The sequence below is a fragment of the Hypanus sabinus genome, chromosome 11 (assembly GCF_030144855.1).
Source record: "Hypanus sabinus isolate sHypSab1 chromosome 11, sHypSab1.hap1, whole genome shotgun sequence".
Lineage (NCBI taxonomy): Eukaryota > Metazoa > Chordata > Chondrichthyes > Myliobatiformes > Dasyatidae > Hypanus > Hypanus sabinus.
Window position 1 is genome coordinate 43,421,555 of NC_082716.1, and position 22,262 is coordinate 43,443,816.

Genomic DNA, 22,262 nt, shown 5'->3' on the forward strand with positions numbered 1-22,262 from the left:
ACTTAATCAGGAAAGCTACAAGAAGACATGAGGTTGCCCTAGCAAACAAAGTGAAGGAGAATCCTGAGACTTCTACAGATATATTAAGAGCAAAAGGATAGAGAGGGATAAAAATGGTTCTTTGGAAGATCAGAGTGGTAATCTTTGCATGGAGCTCAAAGAGATGGGGGAGATCTTAAATGGAATTTTTGAATCCGTATTTACTCTGGAGATGGACACACAGTCTATTGACATGAAGCAATGCAGCAGCGAGCTCATGAACCCTGTACGGGTTACAGAGGAGGAGGTGCTTGCTGTCTTGAAGCAAATTAGGATAGATAAATCCTCAGGGCCTGACAATGTATTTGCTCAGACCCTTAGGGAAGATAGTGCAGAAATTGCAGGGGCTCTAAGAATAGACCAGGAAATTATAGGCCAGTGAGCCTGACATCAGTAGTGGGAAAGATATTGGAAGGTATTCTAAGGGACCAGGTTGATAAATATTTGGATAGCTAGGGACTGACTGGGGATAGTCAATGTTGCTTTGTGCATGATAGGTCCTGTTTAACCATGCTTTTAGATTGTTTAACCATACTTTTAGATTGTTTTTGAGGAAGTTACCAGGAAAGCTGATGAAGATAAGCCAGTGGATGTCATCTACGTGGACTTTAGCGAGGCCTTTGATGAAGTCCCGTTAGGAGGTTGGTCAAGAAGCTTCAGTTGCTTGGCATTCAAGAAGAGGTAGTAAATTGGATTAGACATTGACTTTGCAGAAGAAGCCGGAGAGTAGTAATGGATGGTTGCCTTTCTGACAGGAAGCCTGTGGTTAGTGGAGTGCCACAGAGGTAGGTACTGATCCATTATTATTTGTTGTCTATATTAATGATTTGGATGATAATGTGGTAAACTAGATCAGCACATTTGCAGATGACACCAAGGTTTGGGTGGGTAGTGGACAATGAGGAAGACTTTCAAAGCTTACAGCAGCACCTAGACTGGCTGGTGAAATGGGCTGAAAATTGGCAGATGGAATTTAATGCAGACAAGGTTGAGGTGTTGCATTTTGGGAGGGATAACCTGGGTAGATCTTACACAGTGAGCAGTGAGGCACTGAGGAGTGTGGTATAGCAGAGGGCTCTGGGAATACAGTCCACAATTCCTTGAAAGTGGTGTCACAGGTAGATAGGGTTGTGAAGACAGCTTTTAGCACATTGACCTTCTTGTATTGAGTATTGGAGTTGGATGTTATGTTGAAATTAGATAAGACGTTGGTGATGCCTAATTTGGAGTATTGTGTGCAGTTCTGGTCACCTACTTACAGGAGAGATGCAAATAAGATTGAAAGAATTTACAAGAATGTTGTCAGGACTTGAGGTCCTGATGTCTAGGGAAAGGTTGGATAGGTTAGGATTAGAGTGTAAAGGATTGAGGGGAGATTTGATAGAGATAGACAAAATTATGATGGGTATGGACAGGGTGAATGCAAGCAGGCTTTCACTGAAGTTGGCTGACACTAGAACAAGGGTTAAGGGTGAAAGGTTTAAGGGGAACATGAAGAGGGAAATGTCTTCACTCAGAGGGTGGTGAGTGTGTAAAATAAGCTGCCAGTACAAGTGGTGGATGCATGGTTGATTTCAACATTTAAGAGAAATTTGGATAGATACATGGATGGGAGGGGTATGAAGGGCTATGGTCTGGGTGCAGATCAATGGAACTAGGCAGATCAGTGGTTTGGTACTAGCTAGGTGCGCCAAAGGGCTTGTTTCTGTGCTGCAGTGTTCTATGGCAATGTAACCAAAATACACACAATACTCTTACTTGTGGTTTCACCAGCTTCTTATATAATTACAATATAATTTCCTAACTCCATACTCATTGTCCTGACTGGTGATTGACAGATTCTACCTGTGAGGCAGTTTTTGGCAAACTTTGCATTTGCACTCCTAAATCCTCTGCTTCATAACACTCCAGGACCCTACCCTGGATGAACACCAAAATGCACTTTGTATTTATTTGGATTGACAGCTAGTTACCTATCCCCAGCCTACATATCTAGCTGGCCAAGATTCCCCTGTACTTTTCCATAATTTTCTACACTATCTATAGCACTACCTATTTTAGTATAATTCACAAACTACCATGCCTTCTACATTCACATCAAGTTGTTTATATAAATTACAAACAACAAAGGTTCCAGCATCAGCTCCTGTAGAACACTGCTAGACACAGGCCTCCAATCTGAGAACCATCACCCTCTGCTTCTTACAACTGAGCCAATAAGAATCCAGTCAGCTAGCTCCCCCTGGATCCCATGCAATCTCACTTTTCAGAATAGCCTGAAACTGTATAGAGACAACATCCACGACCCTACTGTCACCTTGGTTACCCCCTCACAAGTGCTTTCAGATGTAAATAAAAAAGGTCAGACTGAAGGAAGACAGGAAATTTACAGCTTCCTGGATTACATTTATTTACGAATCAAAACAATGAAAGGAAATTATCTTATCATGAATCAAAATGCTAGTTTTGAGACATAATTTTCAACATGCCATCAGTGACTATAGAAGTTCTTCATTAGCAGTAAGCTACTTTGGAACCATTTGCAGTCTTGAATGTTGTAAATTAATCCAGATCCTTTCAGTTGTAGTTATCAGATGCCTTTTTTGCATGTTTACCCCAATGCTCCAAATTACAACCCTGTTGTAAGCTGTGAAAACATATTTCCTCTCTAACCTTCATTTAAATGTTTATTTATCAGAATGAGATTCAGAGAATAGATTGCAATTTTCCAAACCACAGCTCTCTTCATATAATATTACTGTAACATCTCTTCTGTTAGCTGTTTTTCCTTCTTCTCCAAATTTGCAAACTAAGTAGCAAATCTATTAACTAGAAAAAATGAACAAATGCAAAAAGAAAGTTTGTTCTTTTAAATGCAGTACCTGTAGAAACTACTGAAAGACTTTGTTCTCTTCAATTGCAGTGGACTGATTTGTAAAGTCAGTGCAGGGAATGATATGGCCTGCCTTACTACAAATCTCTTGACAACGCTGGTTAAACTGGAGCCTCGACTGATCCCACTGGTTTTAGCCTTTCGGTGTTGGGCAAGAGTGAGTATTTTCGTTTTCTGCAAACTGTTGATCTAAATAATAGAAGTGACAGTTAGAATTTAGAGTAAAAAGAAAATTGTGAACTGAATCTTTATTAAAGGGTTTCACAATAAAAGTATTTCTGTTATTAAAGATTAAAGGTTACAGGGGTGTGTAAGTCAGCCAAATAGTTCAGGTTAAATCTTTCATTCCGGAATTAATTACTCAAGATGAATTTTGCAGGAAAGCAAAAGTTGTAATGATTACTTGTCTTAAATTCCATATCTGAATTGTAATACAATATTGTGCTAAAAATAATACAAAATCTGAAACTGAAATGGAATCCTGACTTGTGCTGCACAATATTAACAAGAGAGAGTGGCTTTTTTCAGCATATTTAGATTGTGCTGAGCAGTCTATTAAAGTTGCCTCTTCACTAATATTTTTCTAAAAAGGAACTATCTCTGACTTGCAAGTTAGTGGACTGCTATTTAAGCACTGTATCTGACCTAGGAATGGCGTCTGTCATCCTCTTACTGCCGTGTTATGAGATACCCAGGCATTCATCCTTGTCCTTGTCCACCTCTTCATTGGTATGTTGTCCTTTGGTAATTCTATCCAGACACAGTTAGTTCTGCTATATGATGCAATAGTTACATTACTAAGAAAGCTGGCTTTATAGAAAGTTGTGTAATGCAAATTGTGTTCCCTAATCTATCAGTTGCTTTTTAACCAGATTGCTTTATGGAAACTCATGTTGTTGCAAAACTAACTTACTGATTCAGCTCCCACTGAATTACTAAATCTCTATCACCTCTCTGGACCCCTTTATTGATGATGTATTTTAAACCAAATGGCCTAGTATCTCATCTTGGTTGAGACATAGGGCTCTTCGGCTAAACACTGAAATGATCTAGTACCTATTATGGCATCTACAGCTTTGTTGTTGGCTCTTTTGGCCTCTGTAGTTAGAATTCATGTTCCACTCTAAATAATCTTAGTTTATTAAACTCATTTGTGCTTATTCAATTCTGCATGAGATCCATCATACTGTGCTTTCCTGACCACATTTAAAATTCAAAATTCCACCATTGCTTAAACCCTTTTGAGATATCCCTGAGACCAGAATTTTTCTGATCCTGGTCCTTGTGCTTTCCTCCTCTTGCCCAGACATTGAAGACATGCTTTCAATTTAATTTTGCTGTAAGTTTCATAGGAATGTAAATATTGCATCATAAAGCAGAGCTACCTGTGGCTGGATAGAATTGCCAAAGGGCAATATACAAATGAAGAAACTTATAACACACTCTTGCAACACACACAAATGCTGGAAGAACTCAGCAGGTTAGGCAGCATCTATGGAAATGGTCCTTCATCTGGTCTTGGGCCTGAAATGTCGATGTTCCATAGATGCCCCCTGACCTGCTGAGTTCCTCCAGCAGTTTGTGTGTGTTGCTTTGGATTTCCAGGATCTCTTGTGTTACTAATCTCTTTTCACACCTGCTGTTTTTCTGATCTTGGCTCTTGTGCTTTCCTCCTCCTTTTGCCCAGATGCTGAGGATGTGCTTTCAATTTCATTTTGCTGTCAGATGCTTCCTCCAAGTATCTTTCGCCTTGCAATTTTCTTGTGTTTTTAGATCTTCTTTAGAACCCATCTCTTTGACCTCTTTTGTTTTCCTTAATTCTCAATGAGAAGGCTTAACCTCATGTTTTATAAGACACATAAAAAATGTTGTTGTCCAACTTTTAACTTTTATCAGCATTTTTAAGGAGTTGGAACAATATTTTTGTCCAATTTATGGAGTAGTTTAGATTGTATTATACTGTAACTACAGTCAACTATTTAAGGTTTGTAATACCTTTTGATTTTAGATTTGTCATATAGATTGCCAAGCAGAAGGTGGCATTCCTTCATATTCATTTACATTGATGGTAATCTTCTTTCTTCAACAAAGACAAGAGCCTCTTTTACCTGCTTACTTGGGCTCATGGGTGAGAATTATATTTTTTTCTTTGAGAAAAGAGCTTACTCTTGTTTTCCTTGATATCCATATGTGATTTCAATAGTTGTTTCATTTAATAATAGAGAAATGTGTACAATATACATCCCACTTCCACCCCCGACACACAAGCAGCAACAAAGCAACAACCCTTCCCCACCAATTCAGCAAAAAAAAATCAGCAACCTCCACCCACTAAGCATGCAATAGCAAAGTCCCCAATAAAGACCATGATCTACAGTACAACAAAAACTAACTGTTTCCCCAACAATTCGGCATATCACAATGTCTCCCCCCCCCCCCTAAAAAAAGGAAAAAGAGGTGTCCTCTTTCACAGGTAGATTTAATAAAACAACTTGCTGATTTGCAGTGATAAAGTCTGCCATGCCACCTTTTTTGAGTTCTCTGACACAAGTATTAGCAACAAACTCTCTTCCACCAACGAGAGAGAGAATGAGAACAAGAGCATGCAATTTAGGGAGTACAGAGCCTCTGACAGCTGATCCACTGCTCTCGATGTTTTGTTTTCTCGTGCAACACTTCAGTTGGTAGCACTGGCATAGAATTAGCCCATCCACAGGATTGTGAAACCTTGGAACCCTGAAGGCGCGCTCATCCTAGGCCATGTCCTTGGGATTTCAAAAAAGTGGGGATCCCAGGGATCATGAGCCCCTGGGAGTGGGTCCCACCACCACAAAGAGCCATAGTCTGAGTGTAACTCCAGTTCACAGTCTTCAATAGAACCCCATCCACTCGGAAGGGAAAGAGAGAGACATCAATAGTAGAAATTGAGCTGTTTCCACAAATGAGCTCCAAGGTAGAGAGCACCATCTTAGCTCCACCCCACTTGGTTCAGTTAGTTAAATGTGATGCAAATATCAATTCTCATGGCTACTCTTGGCACAAAAAATATCTACATTTCTCTGTTTACTTCCATAAAGTATCTACTTAAGTATCAGTGTTCATCGTGCAAGTGTTAGATTTACTTACTGTATGTTCCATAATCTGTGCTCTCAGTTTGATTTTTGAGATAATGCAGGAACTTTATATTATTATCTTCCACAAATTAGATTGAAGGCTTTGACTTGAAAAAGATCGATGAGTATCACCTGAAGGGAATACAAAATGATGAATATGTTTTGTGGGAACACAGACCAGCAGGTTCTGGAGAATCAAAAAGCATAAACAGTGGAGATGGAAAAAGCTTAAATAAAATTGATCACAGAAAATGTAACAGAAAGATGGAAAGTAGTGAATCCAATGCCCAAAATAGTTCAGTGAAGGAAAAACAAGGCAGAGTAAGTGCAGTACTGTTCTTTTTGTTTGAATAGTTTTCCTATTATAATTAATATTCTTTAATATTGCTTAGGATTTTGGTACTTCTGTTTTTGTTTGCAATACAGACTGAAATGATTTTGCTCATTGAGTCCATGACATTTCTGCAGAACTCATCAGTTTTATCACCTTTGCTACTAAATTCCACTCTGCCCTCAAAGTCATTTGGACTATTTCTGATACTTCTCTCCCTTTCTGGATCTCTATCTCTGAGGAGACAAGCTATCCACCGATCTGTATTATAAACCTACTGACTACACCTCCTTCCAACCTGTATCCTGTGAAGACATCATATCTTTCTTTCAGTTTCTCTACCTTCATTGAATTTGTTCTCATGATGAAGCATTCCATTCTGAAATACCCTTTTGTTTGAAGGAGTGTGATTTCCTATCTACTGTGGTTGATGGAACGTTCTCAACAGTCTCCTCCTCCCAGAAAGAATAGACGTGGGAGCTTTCTTGGTCTTCAAATTCATCCCATTTCATTTCCACCAGCTGCAATGAGATCCCACCTCAGTTACATCTTTCCCTCTCCCAGCCTTTCTGCTTTCCACAGGATCTCTCTCTGGTTCACTCATTTTTCCCCACCTGCTGCTCCCCAACTCCAGGCACTTTCCCCTGAAACTATTGGATATCCCTACACCCCTTCTCTTAGCACTATCCAGGGATCTAAATGGCCCTTCCATTCACATGCACCTCCTCTATCCTGGCCTATTGCATTCAGTGCTCTCGATGCGGCCACTTCTAAATTTGAGAGACCAAGCTCAGACTAGGCAACTGTTTTGCGAAACACTTACACTCTGTAATGACCATCTTGAGTTTCCAGTTGCATGTCACTTTAATTCCCATTTCCATACCCAGAACAACCTGTCTGTCCTTGCCCTGGCCAAAAGCAACTGGAAGAACAGTGCCTCATCTTCCACTTGGATAGACTACAACCCAATGATGTGAACACTTTTTTTCTTACTTAACCACCTCTCTTGTGCTCATCCTCTTCCACTCCTAGGTTCTTTCTCCATTTTTTTCATCTTGACCATTTACAGCCCTGCTCTCCTTCACTTGTACCCTCTCCATTTCTTAGATTCATTACCATTGTCTACCTGGTTCTATCTGTCTCTATCACCCAAACTCCCCTCCTTCTGGGTTTCTTGTTCCTTGGCCTACCCTTCCAATTTTCTTCCCCATCTGGTTTTATCTGCTCATCATCTCTCCCTTACCCGTCATGCACCAATACTTTCTCATTTCTTTTTTTAGGCTGCATTGAAGTTTAATTCATCCCACCAAGTTTCAGTTGGACGCCTCTGGCTAGAATTACTGAAATTTTACACTCTAGAGTTTGCATTGGAAGAATATGTCATCTGTATACGGGTAAAAGATCTTGTAACAAGAGAACACAAAAACTGGCCAAAAAGGAGAATGGCCATTGAGGGTAATTGAACAATTATTTCTTAAATAATAATACGTTTAATAAATGAAAAGTTGATCTAATCAATACTTAGTTTCTTATAAAATGAATCTTGGAAAATCTCAAAATTGAAAATAGTAAAGTGCTACAAAATTTCTGAGGGTTAAGTTTGAGATTTTGAAAATTAATATTAAGATGAGATGTCCATTATTAGTGAAGAAACCTCCTATGCTAAAACCAGTCCTTGTTATTCAGAATATCAGTTTAGTTCAGTGGTAATGCACCCACTTCTACAGCAACAACCTTCTTCAAGCCTTGAATGCAGAGTCCAAATTGATTCTTGGTGCAAACAGATCTACAAGACCAATGAAACATGTTTTATGCTATTAAGGGATTAAACTGTATTAAAATAACATATGTTAAGATAACTATTAAAATATGCTTAGAATATGGCTTTCTGTGTTAAGGATTTCTCTTTTAGAAACTAGAAAAGTCCCTCAAACTGGTTCACCATTCATAAAGATCATGGTTTCTATTGCTTAACTCCATTTATATATTTTTGTCCACTGTCTTTTAATACCAAGGAAGTAATTCCCTAAGCACACCCTCAGTGTGTGAAGGCTGCTTTTAAGACTGGGTGATAACTGCACACTAATGCACACTCTACATTTAGTGCCCATGCTCATTAAAATAAAAAGCTTCTATATTTGGTGTACAGAAATAGGACATTGTAATTCTGATATTAACTGTAATAATACACTTAAAACTAATTTACTCCACTAATGAATGTTCATATTTAGAGGTCTGAAGAGGTAGATGGGTGGATAATTTTTACTGATTATGCAGCCTCTGTGTAAGTTTGAGTGCTGCAATTACATTGAATATTGATTACGCTGTATTGATTTCGGTGTGATCTAACTCCCTTCGTAGAAGTACAATGAGAAACAAAGGAAATGTTTGAGGGGTCAAGTTCATTTTATGCATTAGGGAATTAATAGTTGTGAATTTCTTCTCTTTTAACTTATGTGAATTGAAGTCTGTTCTTGGCAAACTCAAATGTATTCAATCCATATGCCGTCATTGCTCAGGATAGAAAACACTAAGTTGTTCTAAAGACACATTACTGTTAGCTTTTTCTTAATTTGAGTGTTTCTCCTTTTAATTTATTTTAGTTCTGCTAGATTGGCCTTTCAAATTTTACTTATACTTCTGCAAACCATCTTCTAACTTCAAAATAATATTTGTTCCTAATCCATTGCAAATCATATATGGCTGATGAGAGGTAAAGAAAAGACTGATATTTATATTTCCTTGATAGTTCTGTTGGAATTCATTTATTGTGCTGTTTTGGTAAATACTGAGGTCATATTGGTAAATGACCCATACAAATTTTCCAGCAGAAAACATTACACATCAAAGTGAAATAATACGAATTGAAATTTCTGCTTTTCAAAGGAACGCATTTTTGTTTACACTTTCTTTAAAAAATCAGAAATGTTAAACTTTATTTAACCTCATTTCATGGCAACTTTCAGGCAAGTAATATCTTAAATTTTTAAGAACTGTGCTAAAAATGTCGTATGCATTAAAAATATATATAATTAGTTTTAAAGATACTGGGAAACTTAATGCTGTTTTTTTTAATAGATCCTTTTGCACTAAAGAGAAATATTGCTCGGAGTTTGAACAGCCAGATGGTGTATGAGTATATTCTGGAGCGATTTAGGACTGCATATAAATATTTTGCTTCTCGTCAAGTAAAAGCTGAGATCAAAGTAAAACCAGATGCAAAGAAAAAAGGGAAAGTTTGCAATAAAAAGATTGCAAAACTGGATGAACATCCAGGGAATTGTCATCTGCCACAAAAGGGAACTGCTGCAGAGGGAGATATGAAAGAACGTTCCTCCAATGGAGAAATGCTAAATGGGACAAGTAACTGTGGAACACTGGTATTTGCTAACACAGCTGCTGAATCTACTGAAGGTGTTAAAACTGAGTTTGATCATTTAGAATTGAAGAGTGTTTCATCTCCCACTGGTGGAATTGCAGTGAATTTGCTAAAATCTGATATGGGAAATCGAGAGACTGGCAATTGTACAAGAGATGCCAATGAAAGATTGCTCAGCTGCAATTCAGTGGAGCATTCCACTAGAACTCTGAAGTTGTCTGATTCTTCAGAGATTTGTTCAAAACAAGTGGAGCTGAAAGAAGCAGGATTTGTGTCTAACAGTATGGAAAATGTGATGCCACCAGCCAATTTACAGTCACTAAGACATAAAGATAGTTGCAAACTTGAAGTACACTGCTCTGAAGGAACAAATTGCACTGCCAGTTGCATTTCAACTACCTCACAGACTTGCACAACAGAAACTGAAACTTTGAGCTGCAGTGTTGTTGATGATGTGGACAATGTGTCAGAAACAGGGGAACTGTATTATGTCTTTGAGAAAAGCATTCTAACAAATGGAAAGGCAAGTTATTATTCAGATTTGCATCAATGCATGGTGGTTCATATTTTTAAAAGTACAATCTTTGAATCAATCACATATCTAGAAATAGTGAAGTCTCAATTTTGGTCATTCTATGTCTTTTTCAAATTTTCTTTTAATGAACACACTGTTTTAAAGTGGCTGCAATGGATAGATGAGCAGTATAGTTATACTTTGAACAATTAACGCAAGTGACAATGTTCGTACTGAGAATTCTCTTAAAGAAAATGGAATAAAAACACTTCCCATTAACAGTGGAAATATAAGAAAGCAAAGCAAATTTTGAGAAAACTGCCTGTGTCAGCCCTATTTCTGGATTGGTGTTTCATTTTATTTTGATATTGGTGTAATGAAACAATCAATAGATGAGTTTGAATTTACGGAATGTTTACGAAGTAGGGAGGCCCAAGTACGTCATCCTCCACATTTCAAAGATTTCTAGTAAGGAGAAAAACTGAAAGAGTTAGGGAAGTCAACTTAACGGACTAGCTTTTAAGATATTGACACAGCTATGTGTTAAACTCAACTTGTTTTTTAACAATTATTTCAATTTTATATTGCTGTTTTAAAATATTATATGGAGGTACATGGTGAATTGTTTGAGGATACAATAATACCACTGAAAGAAATCTGAGTATTTATCTTGCAGTAGTATTTTTTTTATTGATTTTTGAGTAATTTTCATTTTCCTATATATAAATCTATATGATATAGACATTTGACCAATCCTTTGACAATCTGAGTATTTTGAATTCTTTGTAAAACAGATCAAGGTATGTTTTCTGATGGGTGATAGATGAAAAATGAGGACAGGAACTTTTATCAAAGTATTTGTCAGTTTTAAAACTAAGTAATAACCCACAAAATGAAGATCACTGCCTAGAGGGTTGCTGCTTAATAAATTAAATTATTTGCAAATTCTGTGTAGTAAATACAACTTGAATATTTTCATAAAAGAGAGTTGCTAATATAGCGTGCACTTTGATGATGGCAGTAATAGGTAATTATATCTATTGAAGTGCTGTGGGCCAAAGTTATTCAAATGGATCTGGATTGGACGATAGTGCACTGTAAGATTTGTTGGTGAATGGCTGCTGGTAGCTGTCTATCCCACTGGATTGTAACAGCCACATAGAATGCAGTGGCAGTTTAGAATATGGAGGGACAGTCACTTGGTGAATTTGGAATCATGAAGTTCAGCTTATTTTAATGCTTAAATAACACCAAAGATTTAGCAGGGTAAGCTTACTTTTGTTTAGAAGATGCTTCAAGTTAGTAAATGTTTTGTATTATATTCAGCCTCCCACGATTGTGTGCAGCATCTGCAAACGAGATGGACATTCAAAGAACGATTGCCCAGAGGACTTCAAGAAGATTGATTTGATGCCTTTGCCTCCTATGATAAATAAATTTAAGCAAATTCTCGATTTAGTCTGCACAAAGTGTTATGGTAGGTTCAGTGTCATCTTATAATTACTAAAGTAAGTATTGGATTAAGTAATATTTTAGCCTAAAAGCATATACCTTCTTCAAGGTAGAGAAACACTGAATCAGTGGTGTTTTATGACATTACCAATCTACATATGTCCGAACTAAATGATTCATGTACTGCTATAAAATTGTAAATTATGTTAATTTCATTGTGGATGAATCAAATCCAACTCAGTTCAGTAATATTCATTGAGAAGTTAGAAGTATGAAACTGCTGTGCTGTGAAATGTCTCTTGTGAAGAAGTATGATATACAGTATTATTTCCTGTACTTAAGTAAACTAAGTAAACTTAAGTATACTTAAAAATTAGAAGTATGAAACTAGAAATTAGAAGTATGAAACTGCTGTGCTGTGAAATGTCTCTTGTGAAGAAGTATGATATACAGTATTATTTCCTGTACTTAAGTAAACTAAGTAAACTTAAGTATACTTTGCCTTTGTTGCTAATTATAAAACCGTATAGTTCATAAAAACTTCTCATTAAAGTATTCCTTTCAATGCACAAGGATTGAGATTTTGTCTTGTATGTTCCTGTATGGGGAATATCAGTTCCTCTGATTTTTAATTGGTAGCTCGTTGTAGTAATTCTTCCTCATTTGTACTTTCTCCATAAAATATGTCTTTTTCAGGAGATATGAGGATAATCTGTTTTTAAGATCTTAATGCACCAGATGTGATACTACTTTGCCTGTGCTTCTTGATTTAAGTTCTTTGTGGAATTTTTTAAAGTTTTCTTTTGCATTTTCTTTACAGGATGCATTATATGTGCTTTTCTGTTAGAGATTATAAATTCAGTGTTACCTAAAAGTTATTTTGAAATTGTGTAGTTTACCAGATATCAAAAGAAAATTAATGACAGCAGTATGTTTTCCTTACTATTGAAACTAAAGTCTGGTTAAATTAGAATTAAATTTCCAATCCCTCATTAGTTGATAGTATCAATATTAGACAAATGAAATAGAAGATAACTGAAATGACACCATATGTATTAGAAAAAAATCTCATGATTTGGTTTTCAAAAGAAGATGTAGAGTTTATTACATAGATTGCTGATCTATATATATTTTCCTACATGGAAAATAAATAAATGAGGAAGCAACAGTAGCTTTCTTTGGAATTCAATGGTAATTGAATGTTTTTATGCCAGTACAACTCGTGGACATCTGGTTTTATTCATTTATTTAAACGTAGATAAAATTTGATGTATAATTAAATTTTGATTTCAGATGAACTGTCACCTCTGGAGGAACAAAATCGGGAACAGACCCTAGCAAGTTTGGAAAGATTTATTCGGAAAGAATTTGATGGTAAGTTCAAGATTAGAGATTCTTTGTCCTTTTCCCTCTGAGCTCTTCACATTTTATAAGTATTCCACCAACTCCTGAATGATTTATCATCCAGACATAATGTGGAAAGATGTGTTAGGAAACAATTTGAAGTTCTAGATTAGGAATTTATTATCCTTTTCCTTCTGAGCTCTTCTCGTGTTATTAATATTCTACCACCTCCTGAATGATTTCTCACCCAAGATTGTCTGTTTGTGCCCTTTCTTTCAATCCACACTGCACATGCATCTCAAAATATGGTGATACAGAAAATCATTCAAAAACAGTTGTATTCAGCATAAGTATATCTATATGGTGAACACAGCAAGCTCCACATGAATATGAGAAGTGTTGTGTGCCTGGAGTCTATAACAATAAAGAGGTGGCACTGGATCTCTACATTAACAAGGAGAGAGGAAAGCAAGGGAATAGACGAGAGGCTAGAACTAAGTGAAAGCATGAAAGAAACATGTACACAGACAGTCTCATGTCTGTGTACCAATGCTAATCCCTGGTAAAGAATCCCTGTTCATGTCAGCTGTAAGCAAATTGAATGATGAAGCAAGGTTCCAATACTGCTCTTATTTGTGTGTTTACTAGTTCCAATTATTATACGTTGTTTTGTTTTTCTCCTTGTTGTCAGTGTCTCTTCTTCCCTCCTTGCTTCTACTTCTGCTTCATCTTCCAATTCCTTTTCTTCTATGTTATTGTATATGTTCTACCCTTCATACTCTTCTTCCTTTCTTTATTAAGCAATTTATTGGATCTCTTTCCTCCTTCTTCTTTCCTCTTCAGCATTCTATGCCTTTACAATATTGTTATAGACGACTCCAGGATCATTAATGTTTATTCATTAACTAACTTGAATTGCAGATAAGGCCAGACTGTGTTTGTTTGGTTCATCCAAGAATGGATTTGGATTTCGTGATAGCGACTTGGACATATGCATGACTTTGGAAGGCCATGAGACTGCAGAGGTGAGACTTGTTCAGGATGGAAAAGCACATTTGTGAAACAGATGAAGGTGACCAAGTTAGAATGGCTCCCTGTAAGAGAAGATGATTCTAAGAAGAAAGAGGGAGCACAATATGCCAGTAATACATCACCAAGGCATTATTTAAAAATTATACTAATTGCCATTTCACTCCGGCATGTAAACTTCATTTTATTTATCAATACAGCTCTTAGCAGGCCTTTCCAGCTCTCCGAGCCTGGCCGCCCTAGCAATCCCCAACAAACCCGATTAACCCTAACCTAATGTCCACTTAACCTACTCGGTACATTTTTGCACTGTGGGAGGAAACTGGAGCACCCAGAGAAAGCCCACGCATTCCACAGGGAGGACATACAGAGACTCCTTGCAGAACGGCACCAGAATTGAACTCCAAACTCCAGAACGCCCTGGATTACCATGGTGTAAACTTTCAACTTAATATTATCCAACATACTTTTGAAAATTTTTTATATTTGTGACATCTTAGGAAATGATTATTTTCTTCACTCATTGCAGATAGTGAAAATATGAGCTGCATTTTCAAAAGTACTGAAATAGTTACGGATACGCTTAGTCGTAGAATCATACAGCATGGAAGCAGGCCTTTCGGCTAAGCTTACATATGCCAGCCAAGCTAGTTCCATTTGCTTGTATTTGGCCCATATTCCTCTAACTTTTTCTTATTTATGTCCTTGTCCATGGGTCTCAGCTGGTAGCTCAGCTATTACTATCCCCTCTTTGCACCTCCCTTCAAAATAGACATTCTACTTTGCCACACATATATCTATTCTGTTTAATTAAGGGTTGCATGAAAATCTGTCTAACAGGTGTTGATATTATTTCCCAAGTAATCCTTCTACACCTGGCTATACCTTCTGCATTAGCCCAACTAACAGAATCTGGTACTAGCAAGCTATGTGCACAGGGTCTCATAGTTTTGGAATGTAGTGCACTAGTGTTATGTTCTAAATCTGGTTTGATTTCTTCCAGAAACTCAATTGTAAAGAAATAATAGAAGGTCTGGCAAAAGTTCTTAAAAAGCATCCAGGTATGTGAATTTTTTCTGATGAGAACATCAAGATTTGAACAAATAATCATTATAATTTTTAATTATGGCATGAGTAATCTTGTTAGTACATATTATTCGCATATTTGTATTTGCCTGGTGCATTTCAGCTTTTGGTTTATTATTGTTTAACCTGTGTTATTTAACATTGGGACAGTTCTACAAAATCTACTAGGATTTTCTGGCAGATAAGCTTGTTCCAGATTGTAGTACTACACTGGCAAAATCTTCCTGGAGTCTACTGGTGCAGTAGATTCTCATAGCTTTCCCAGATATCTGGTTGGAAAATCTGCCTGCTGAGCTTGCACCAGGTTGCACTGAGTACAATAGCAGACCCCACTAAAGTGAATGGGAGAAACGAGCTGCTAAGAGGAATGCATGCTAGGCTTTTTATCAGATTTCATTTAATTGCTTCTCATTGTTTTTTATGTATATGTATATGTATATACATATACATAAAATATATATGTATATTTTTCTATCTTTATAAACTCCTAATGTTTTTCAGAATTGTTTGCATTTTGCAAAAATGGTTTTTATTTATAATGGGTTGTTTGAATTTAAACACTTGTGGGTAGTATAAAAGACATTCATATTCTTTGAATGAGAGTGACTGCTTTGATAGTGGCCTGTGTAGCAAGGCCTCATTGACTATCAAAGCCATCCAGTTTGTGTAGCTGGCTGCATATTCTGACTTCTTCATTGAAACATGCTGACTCAATGTGGGAAGCCAGGCTCCCAGTGGAAGCCGAGGCTTATGCTGGAAGAAACAGTACAGCCAAGGAAAGGTTGACAATTATCTTTAGTTTTTGGAAGTCTGTCCAAAAGTTTAATTAGATCAATCTTAAGCAGTTAAATTATAACAAGATTTTGACAAATTTTGTTCAGAAATCACTGTACCTATTTTGATAGGTTTGAGAAACATCTTGCCTATAACAACAGCCAAAGTGCCTATTGTAAAATTTGAACACCGACAAAGTGGGTTGGAGGGAGATATCAGCTTGTACAATACTTTGGTAAGGAATTCTAGATATTTTCCTACATATATTTGAATTTATTCTATGTATAATATATAATTTGAATCCTTATTTGCTTAATAATTTATCATTAAAAATTATTACAAGGATGATTAAGTTTATCTGTCTTGAGGCTTTTTTTAAGTGATAACTCTGCTTTCTGCAGGCACAACATAACACAAGGATGCTGGCTACATATGCTGCCATAGATCCTAGAGTAAAATATTTGGGATACACAATGAAGGTGTTTGCCAAGGTAAATGTACCAGTTAGAAGTTACAGTTTATTAGTCTTTATCATAGATTAATCCTCTGTATTATATTTCCTACATACATTGGCTTACTCATTTTAGGGTTTTGTGTTTTTATTTAAATTAGAACAAAAAATAGAAAAATGCTACTTGCATGTGAGGGTTTCTTGAATCTGAATTGCAGCATTACACCCAGGCTTGCACCCATATTTCACACTGAAAATAACTAATATTCACTGTTTCTGAGGAAAGTTCTGAATGGAAGTTTTGCATTGTCGAAGTACAGTGATACTCTGTTAGTCTGAATTTCTCTGGATTTTGATGTGCCAGACTAGCAGACTTTCTAGATCAGGGACTCCCAACCTTTTTTATGCCATGGACCAGACCATTACCTGAGGGGTCCATAGACCCTGGTTTGGGAACCCCTGTTCTAGACCAAAAGTAATATTTCTTAATACTCCAGCACACTTTTAGTTCACTTTCTTTGAAAGCTATCATACAGTAACATTTCAGCAATTCTAGTAATTTTAATGGAAGTGTAAGAATTAGAACCAAGTGTGTTTTAAGGGAGCACAGACAAAAGAAGTTTAAAGGAAATGCAGGAACTGGTGCTCATGACAGTGAACAAACAGCAGTGAAACCGGAGATTTTTAGAATCAGAAAGCAAATCCATTGAGTGGACAGGAACACAAGAATCGAGGTCCCACTGGGTGGAAAGGAATTGCAGGAACCAGGAACTCAATAATGAACAGGACCACAAGAACGGGTGAAATGGACCCTGGGGTATGGAAAGGGAGTGTGGGAAGTGAGTCCCAGTAAGTGGAAAAGATCACAAGAACTGTGGCACAGCTGAGTAGAAATTGCAAAATCGCCAGGTGAGGTAGGTGCCAAACCATTGGGATTTCCAAATGGTTGAAGAGACGATTATCAGAGACACTGTATTAAAGAATCTGGTGCATTGTGCCAGTAATATGCCTTTTGTTTTAGTATCTTACACACTTCCAGACATCTAGAACCATGTCTTGACATTCAGTTATATGACATGAAGGATAAAAAATTAAAGTGAAAAATACAGTTTTCATCACTGATTACCAGAAACATATTTTAATGTAGTTTTGCAAAAAACTTAATCTGTAACGTGTTGAATATTAATATAATTCTATAATTACTGTAAAAGATATAATTTTCTCAATGCTATATGTCTGTTCATCCTATTCACCAATTAAAAAATATTAACTGATAATTGAAATTGCAAGCACAGTTCAAATAATATATAATCATATAATGATTTCTAGATTCTTATGTGAGCGAGTCTGGGTGCATGGGTTTCCAAATATTGGTATCTTCTTAACAAATTCATAATCAGAGAAATTACCAATTTGGCTGATAATAAAACTCAGCAAGTATCTTCAGCCTTGGATAGATTAATTACCCTTAGTCATTTTAATGAGCCCTAGCTTAGGAGGAGATGAGACCTTATACAAATTATGAGTGATTACAACAGAAACAAATATTTTTGTTGCTTCTCTAACAGTTTGATAGCAGTCATATCTCTTTAATTTGGTTAGTAAATGGGAAAATAAATGTTTTGGCTATGGAAATTCTCTTTAAGTAAACACTTCTTTTTGTACTTAGACTCTTCATTAAACTTATTTAGAAACCTTATTCATGGAACAAAAAAATGGGTAAATGTGTAACAGCTACTGACTGGTATTGTCATTAATCTTCCAGTATTGATGTAACAGTGTTAGAGTATATCATTTCAGTACATTATTTGCAAGACACACTGATAATGTTAGGATATGGGTTTGTTTACACATTTCACATTATCATTGCTCAATAAGAGTATAGGTAAGGGGAAAGAAGCTGTATTTCAAAATTTTCATGCAGTGGAACCATTGTATCTTATGTATTTTGGGGGTTATGTCACTCAAAATGCCCCCAGTGAACATCAGGCCAATGACAATGTCCTGCAGACAGTTCACTAAACTACTTCTTTTATCATTTCTTCATTCAGATATGATTATACTACTAAGCTGCTTGCAATTGGAGCAGTGACTTACATTTTGACAGTGTATTTTTAGACCGATAGAGCAATCTGGCACTTTGGAGGTTGGTGAGGTTTGGAGCAGAGTGTACGGTCTGGAAGCCTGGAGATGATACGCGAGCCCATGATCAATTCTGTTGCCTCTCTCCAGTTGAGGCATCAAGCAAAGTTGAAGTTGACAAGGATGGGTGGGTGTTCGGCACCATCTGCTTGCATTTGACTGGTCTTCCTCTCCCTCTTGCTGGCCATTGTCAGAAGAAGGTGCAGGAGTCTTGGGATCCATGTTGCAAGGGTTATTCGCCAAGGATGTGGACTCATTTTGGGGGACTTTGAAGTTCATGTTGCATTTGTTTCTAGATTCTGGTTACTGTTTTTGTTCTTTTTGAGCAGTTTGATTGAGGTCATCATTGCAGACTGGGGTGCTTTGGGAAAGAAAGGTTCTGCAACCTGCAGTGGGCTAGTGGCACAGTGCTGAACTGAATACTACTAGACTGATGGTTTGATGTTCGCTCACTTTATGTTGTTTATGCAGTTTGGGTTTTTTTGCGCATTGGGTGTTTGATGTTTTCTTGAATGTTTTTTTATTTTGCGGCTGCCTACAGGAGGTTGAATGTCAGAATTGTATTCTGTATACATACTTTGATAATAAATATACCATGACTCAGGGAAACCAGTGGTGCACTTCCTTCTTGTGTCTGTTATCAGTAGTTCTGTTTATTTACAGAACATGTTACACTGTAAGTAGTTGTTGTAAAAGCAACCAAAAGACAGCTTGGTAATTCACTGATCTAAGTAGAGATTATGTTGTTTTTAAGATGAAGCCCCTAATAATAGTGGAAATGCTGTATCTGCGACCTGATGAGTGGAAAGGGGGTTGGAGAATAGGCCAGACTGAGCAGGGGAATGTTCTTGTTAATAGGAATGTCTGTCCTGTACATCTCAGTGGAATGTCCATCACTGGTAACAAAAATAGCAAGCTGAACTTAGTTTGTGAAGCCAATGTTATCAATGTTAGTTTATCTCAGGATTTATTCTAACTGAATAATTCACTTTTTATAGCGTTGTGATATTGGTGATGCCTCTAGAGGAAGCCTGTCCTCTTATGCCTACGTCCTTATGGTGCTCTACTTTCTACAGCAAAGAAAGCCACCTGTTATCCCTGTTCTCCAAGAAGTAAGTTTTAATATTCCTGTTGTATGTTTGAGGGCCTCTCTCACTGAATCCCTCTACCAGTAGATGGTTCACATATCTGGTGAATGTATATACATGGTAATCCACACTACAAAAATCATGTAGGAGTATTAGAAAGAGTGCAGAACAAATTTACCAGGATGTTGCCTGAAATGGAGAGCTTTACATATCAGATTGGCTGGGTTTATTCACACTAGAACATAGAAGACTGATGTATGACCTTACAGTGGTTTTTAAAATTATGAGAAGCACAGATACGGTAGATAATCAGTGTCTTCTTCCTCCAGTAAAACTAGAAGATATTAGTGTAGGCTGATAGGGGAGAACTTTAAAGGATATCTAGGGGAGGAGTCTTTCTCATGTGCTGCCAGAGGCAGTTATAATTACAACTTTGAAAAGACATTCAGACAGGGACAGGAATGAGGAAGGAGTAGATATATACAGTCAACGTAGACAATTGGGACTAGTATAGATTGGCATTCGGCATGGATGGACTGAACTGAAGGGTTGTTTTCTAAGGTGTACAGTTCTATATGAAAACAGAAGTGCAGTGCTTACGTTTTTTTAATGCTTCATTAATTATAGGAAATGATATTTACGTACATGCAAGTTTTAGCAATTCTGGAAACAAACGCATTGTGACTCTCTGCTATGCCATTCCAGTGGTTTTAATTATTTGATATTTTTTATCACTTAGCTCACTGGTTGTCAACCATCGAGCCGCGACTGGTGGTTGGGGACCACTGACTTAGCTGTTTGGGTCTCCAGACAAATGGCCATAATGTACACCATTCTTAGTCACTGGTGAGAAGCCATCACATTCTTTACTTCCCCTTTGGTGAAAATCTAAAACAAAACTTTTGCTTCTGTCGCATACTTTATACTCCATTTTCAATAGTAGCTTATATTTTATCACTTTTCAATCACTTGCTGTAATTATTTCATTTCATTATTCACCCTACTGCCACCCATAAGTAAACAAATGGGATACATACTGTTTCTGTCTATTAAGGAACACCATGGAATATATTATTATTACTTGAATAATGCTTTAAAAACCGCATAGGAGAATTACATAAAATTGGATTTCTCTTAATTCGGTTTACTTGTAACCCAGTTGCCCCAGTATTCAATTAGAAGAAAATTTGGATCAATAGACTAACAACTTATAGAGAATGGATGGTGAAATGTGTTGAAAGTGAGGAACTAATAGGAACTATCTTGCATAAACATAGGAACTGTGTTTTCAGAAGATATTGCAAAAGAACATCATAGAGATAAAATAAATAAGGTTAATAGACAATAGACGCAGAAGTAGACCATTCGGCCCCTCGAGTCTGCACCGCCATTCTGAGATCATGGCTGATCATTCACTATCAATACCCAGTCCCTGCCTTGTCCCCATATCCCTTGATTCCCCTATCCATCAGATATCTATCCAGCTTCTTCTTGAAAGCATCCAGAGAATTGGCCTCCACCGTCTTCCGAGGCAGTGCATTCCACACCTCCACAACTCTCTGGGAGAAGAAGCTCTTCCTCAACTCTGTTTTAAATAACTGACCTCTTATTCTCAATCCATGCCCTCTGGTACTGGACTCTCCCAACATCTGGAACATATTTCCTGCCTCAATCCTATCAAATCCTTTAATTATCTTAAACGTTTCAATCAGATCCCCTCTCAATCTCCTCAATTCCAGCGTGTACAAGCCCAATCTCTTAAATCTCTCTGCGTAAGACAGCCCTGCCATCCCAGGAATCAACCTAGTGAATCTACGCTGCACTTCTTCAATTGCCAGAATGTCCTTCCTTAAACCTGGAGACCAAAACTGTACACAATATTCCAGGTGTGGTCTCACCAGGGCCCTGTACAAATGCAAAAGGACATCCTTGCTCTTGTATTCAATTCCCCTTGTAACAAAGGCCAACATTCCATTTGCCCTCTTCACTGCCTGTTGCACTTGCTCATTCACCTTCATTGACTGGTGAACTAGGACTCCTAGGTCTCTTTGCATTTCTCCCTTACCTAACTCGACACCGTTCAGACAATACTCTGCCCTCTTGTTCCTGCTTCCAAAGTGGATAACTTCACATTTATTCACATTGAATGACATCTGCCAAGTATCTGCCCACTCACTCAGCCTATCCAAGTCTCCCTGTATTCTCCTAACGTCCTCTTCGCATGTCACACTGCCACCCAGTTTAGTATCGTCAGCAAACTTACTGATATAGTTTTCAATGCCCTCATCTAAATCATTGACATAAATCGTAAAGAGCTGTGGTCCCAATACAGAGCCCTGTGGTACCCCACTAGTCACCTCCAGCCAGTCTGAGAAACACCCATTCACTGCTACCCTTTGCTTTCTATCTGCCAACCAGTTTTCTATCCATGTTGAAACCCTGCCCCCAATGCCATGAGCTCTGATTTTACTCACCAATCTCCTATGTGGCACCTTATCGAATGCCTTCTGAAAATCTAGGTACACAACATCCACTGGCTTACCCTCGTCTAACATCCTTGTTACACCCTCAAAAAACTCCAACAGATTAGTCAAGCATGATTTGCCCTTGGTAAATCCATGCTGGCT

At 37.3% G+C, this 22,262-nt stretch overlaps 1 protein-coding gene across 3 annotated transcripts in view; it reads left to right on the forward strand.

Annotated features, from left to right (window-relative positions):
- The window catches only part of tut4 (terminal uridylyl transferase 4), a 71,281-nt gene that overhangs the window by 25,171 nt on the left and 23,848 nt on the right, over positions 1–22,262 (forward strand). For all 3 annotated transcript variants that reach the window (XM_059984239.1, XM_059984238.1, XM_059984240.1), the window contains 12 exons: positions 2,963–3,089; positions 4,941–5,060; positions 6,139–6,366; positions 7,657–7,831; positions 9,455–10,278; positions 11,596–11,746; positions 13,015–13,095; positions 13,987–14,090; positions 15,098–15,155; positions 16,086–16,189; positions 16,356–16,445; positions 19,546–19,659. In XM_059984239.1, the coding sequence (XP_059840222.1) occupies positions 2,963–3,089; positions 4,941–5,060; positions 6,139–6,366; positions 7,657–7,831; positions 9,455–10,278; positions 11,596–11,746; positions 13,015–13,095; positions 13,987–14,090; positions 15,098–15,155; positions 16,086–16,189; positions 16,356–16,445; positions 19,546–19,659 (2,176 nt within the window). The remainder of the gene's footprint in view (positions 1–2,962; positions 3,090–4,940; positions 5,061–6,138; positions 6,367–7,656; positions 7,832–9,454; positions 10,279–11,595; positions 11,747–13,014; positions 13,096–13,986; positions 14,091–15,097; positions 15,156–16,085; positions 16,190–16,355; positions 16,446–19,545; positions 19,660–22,262) is intronic.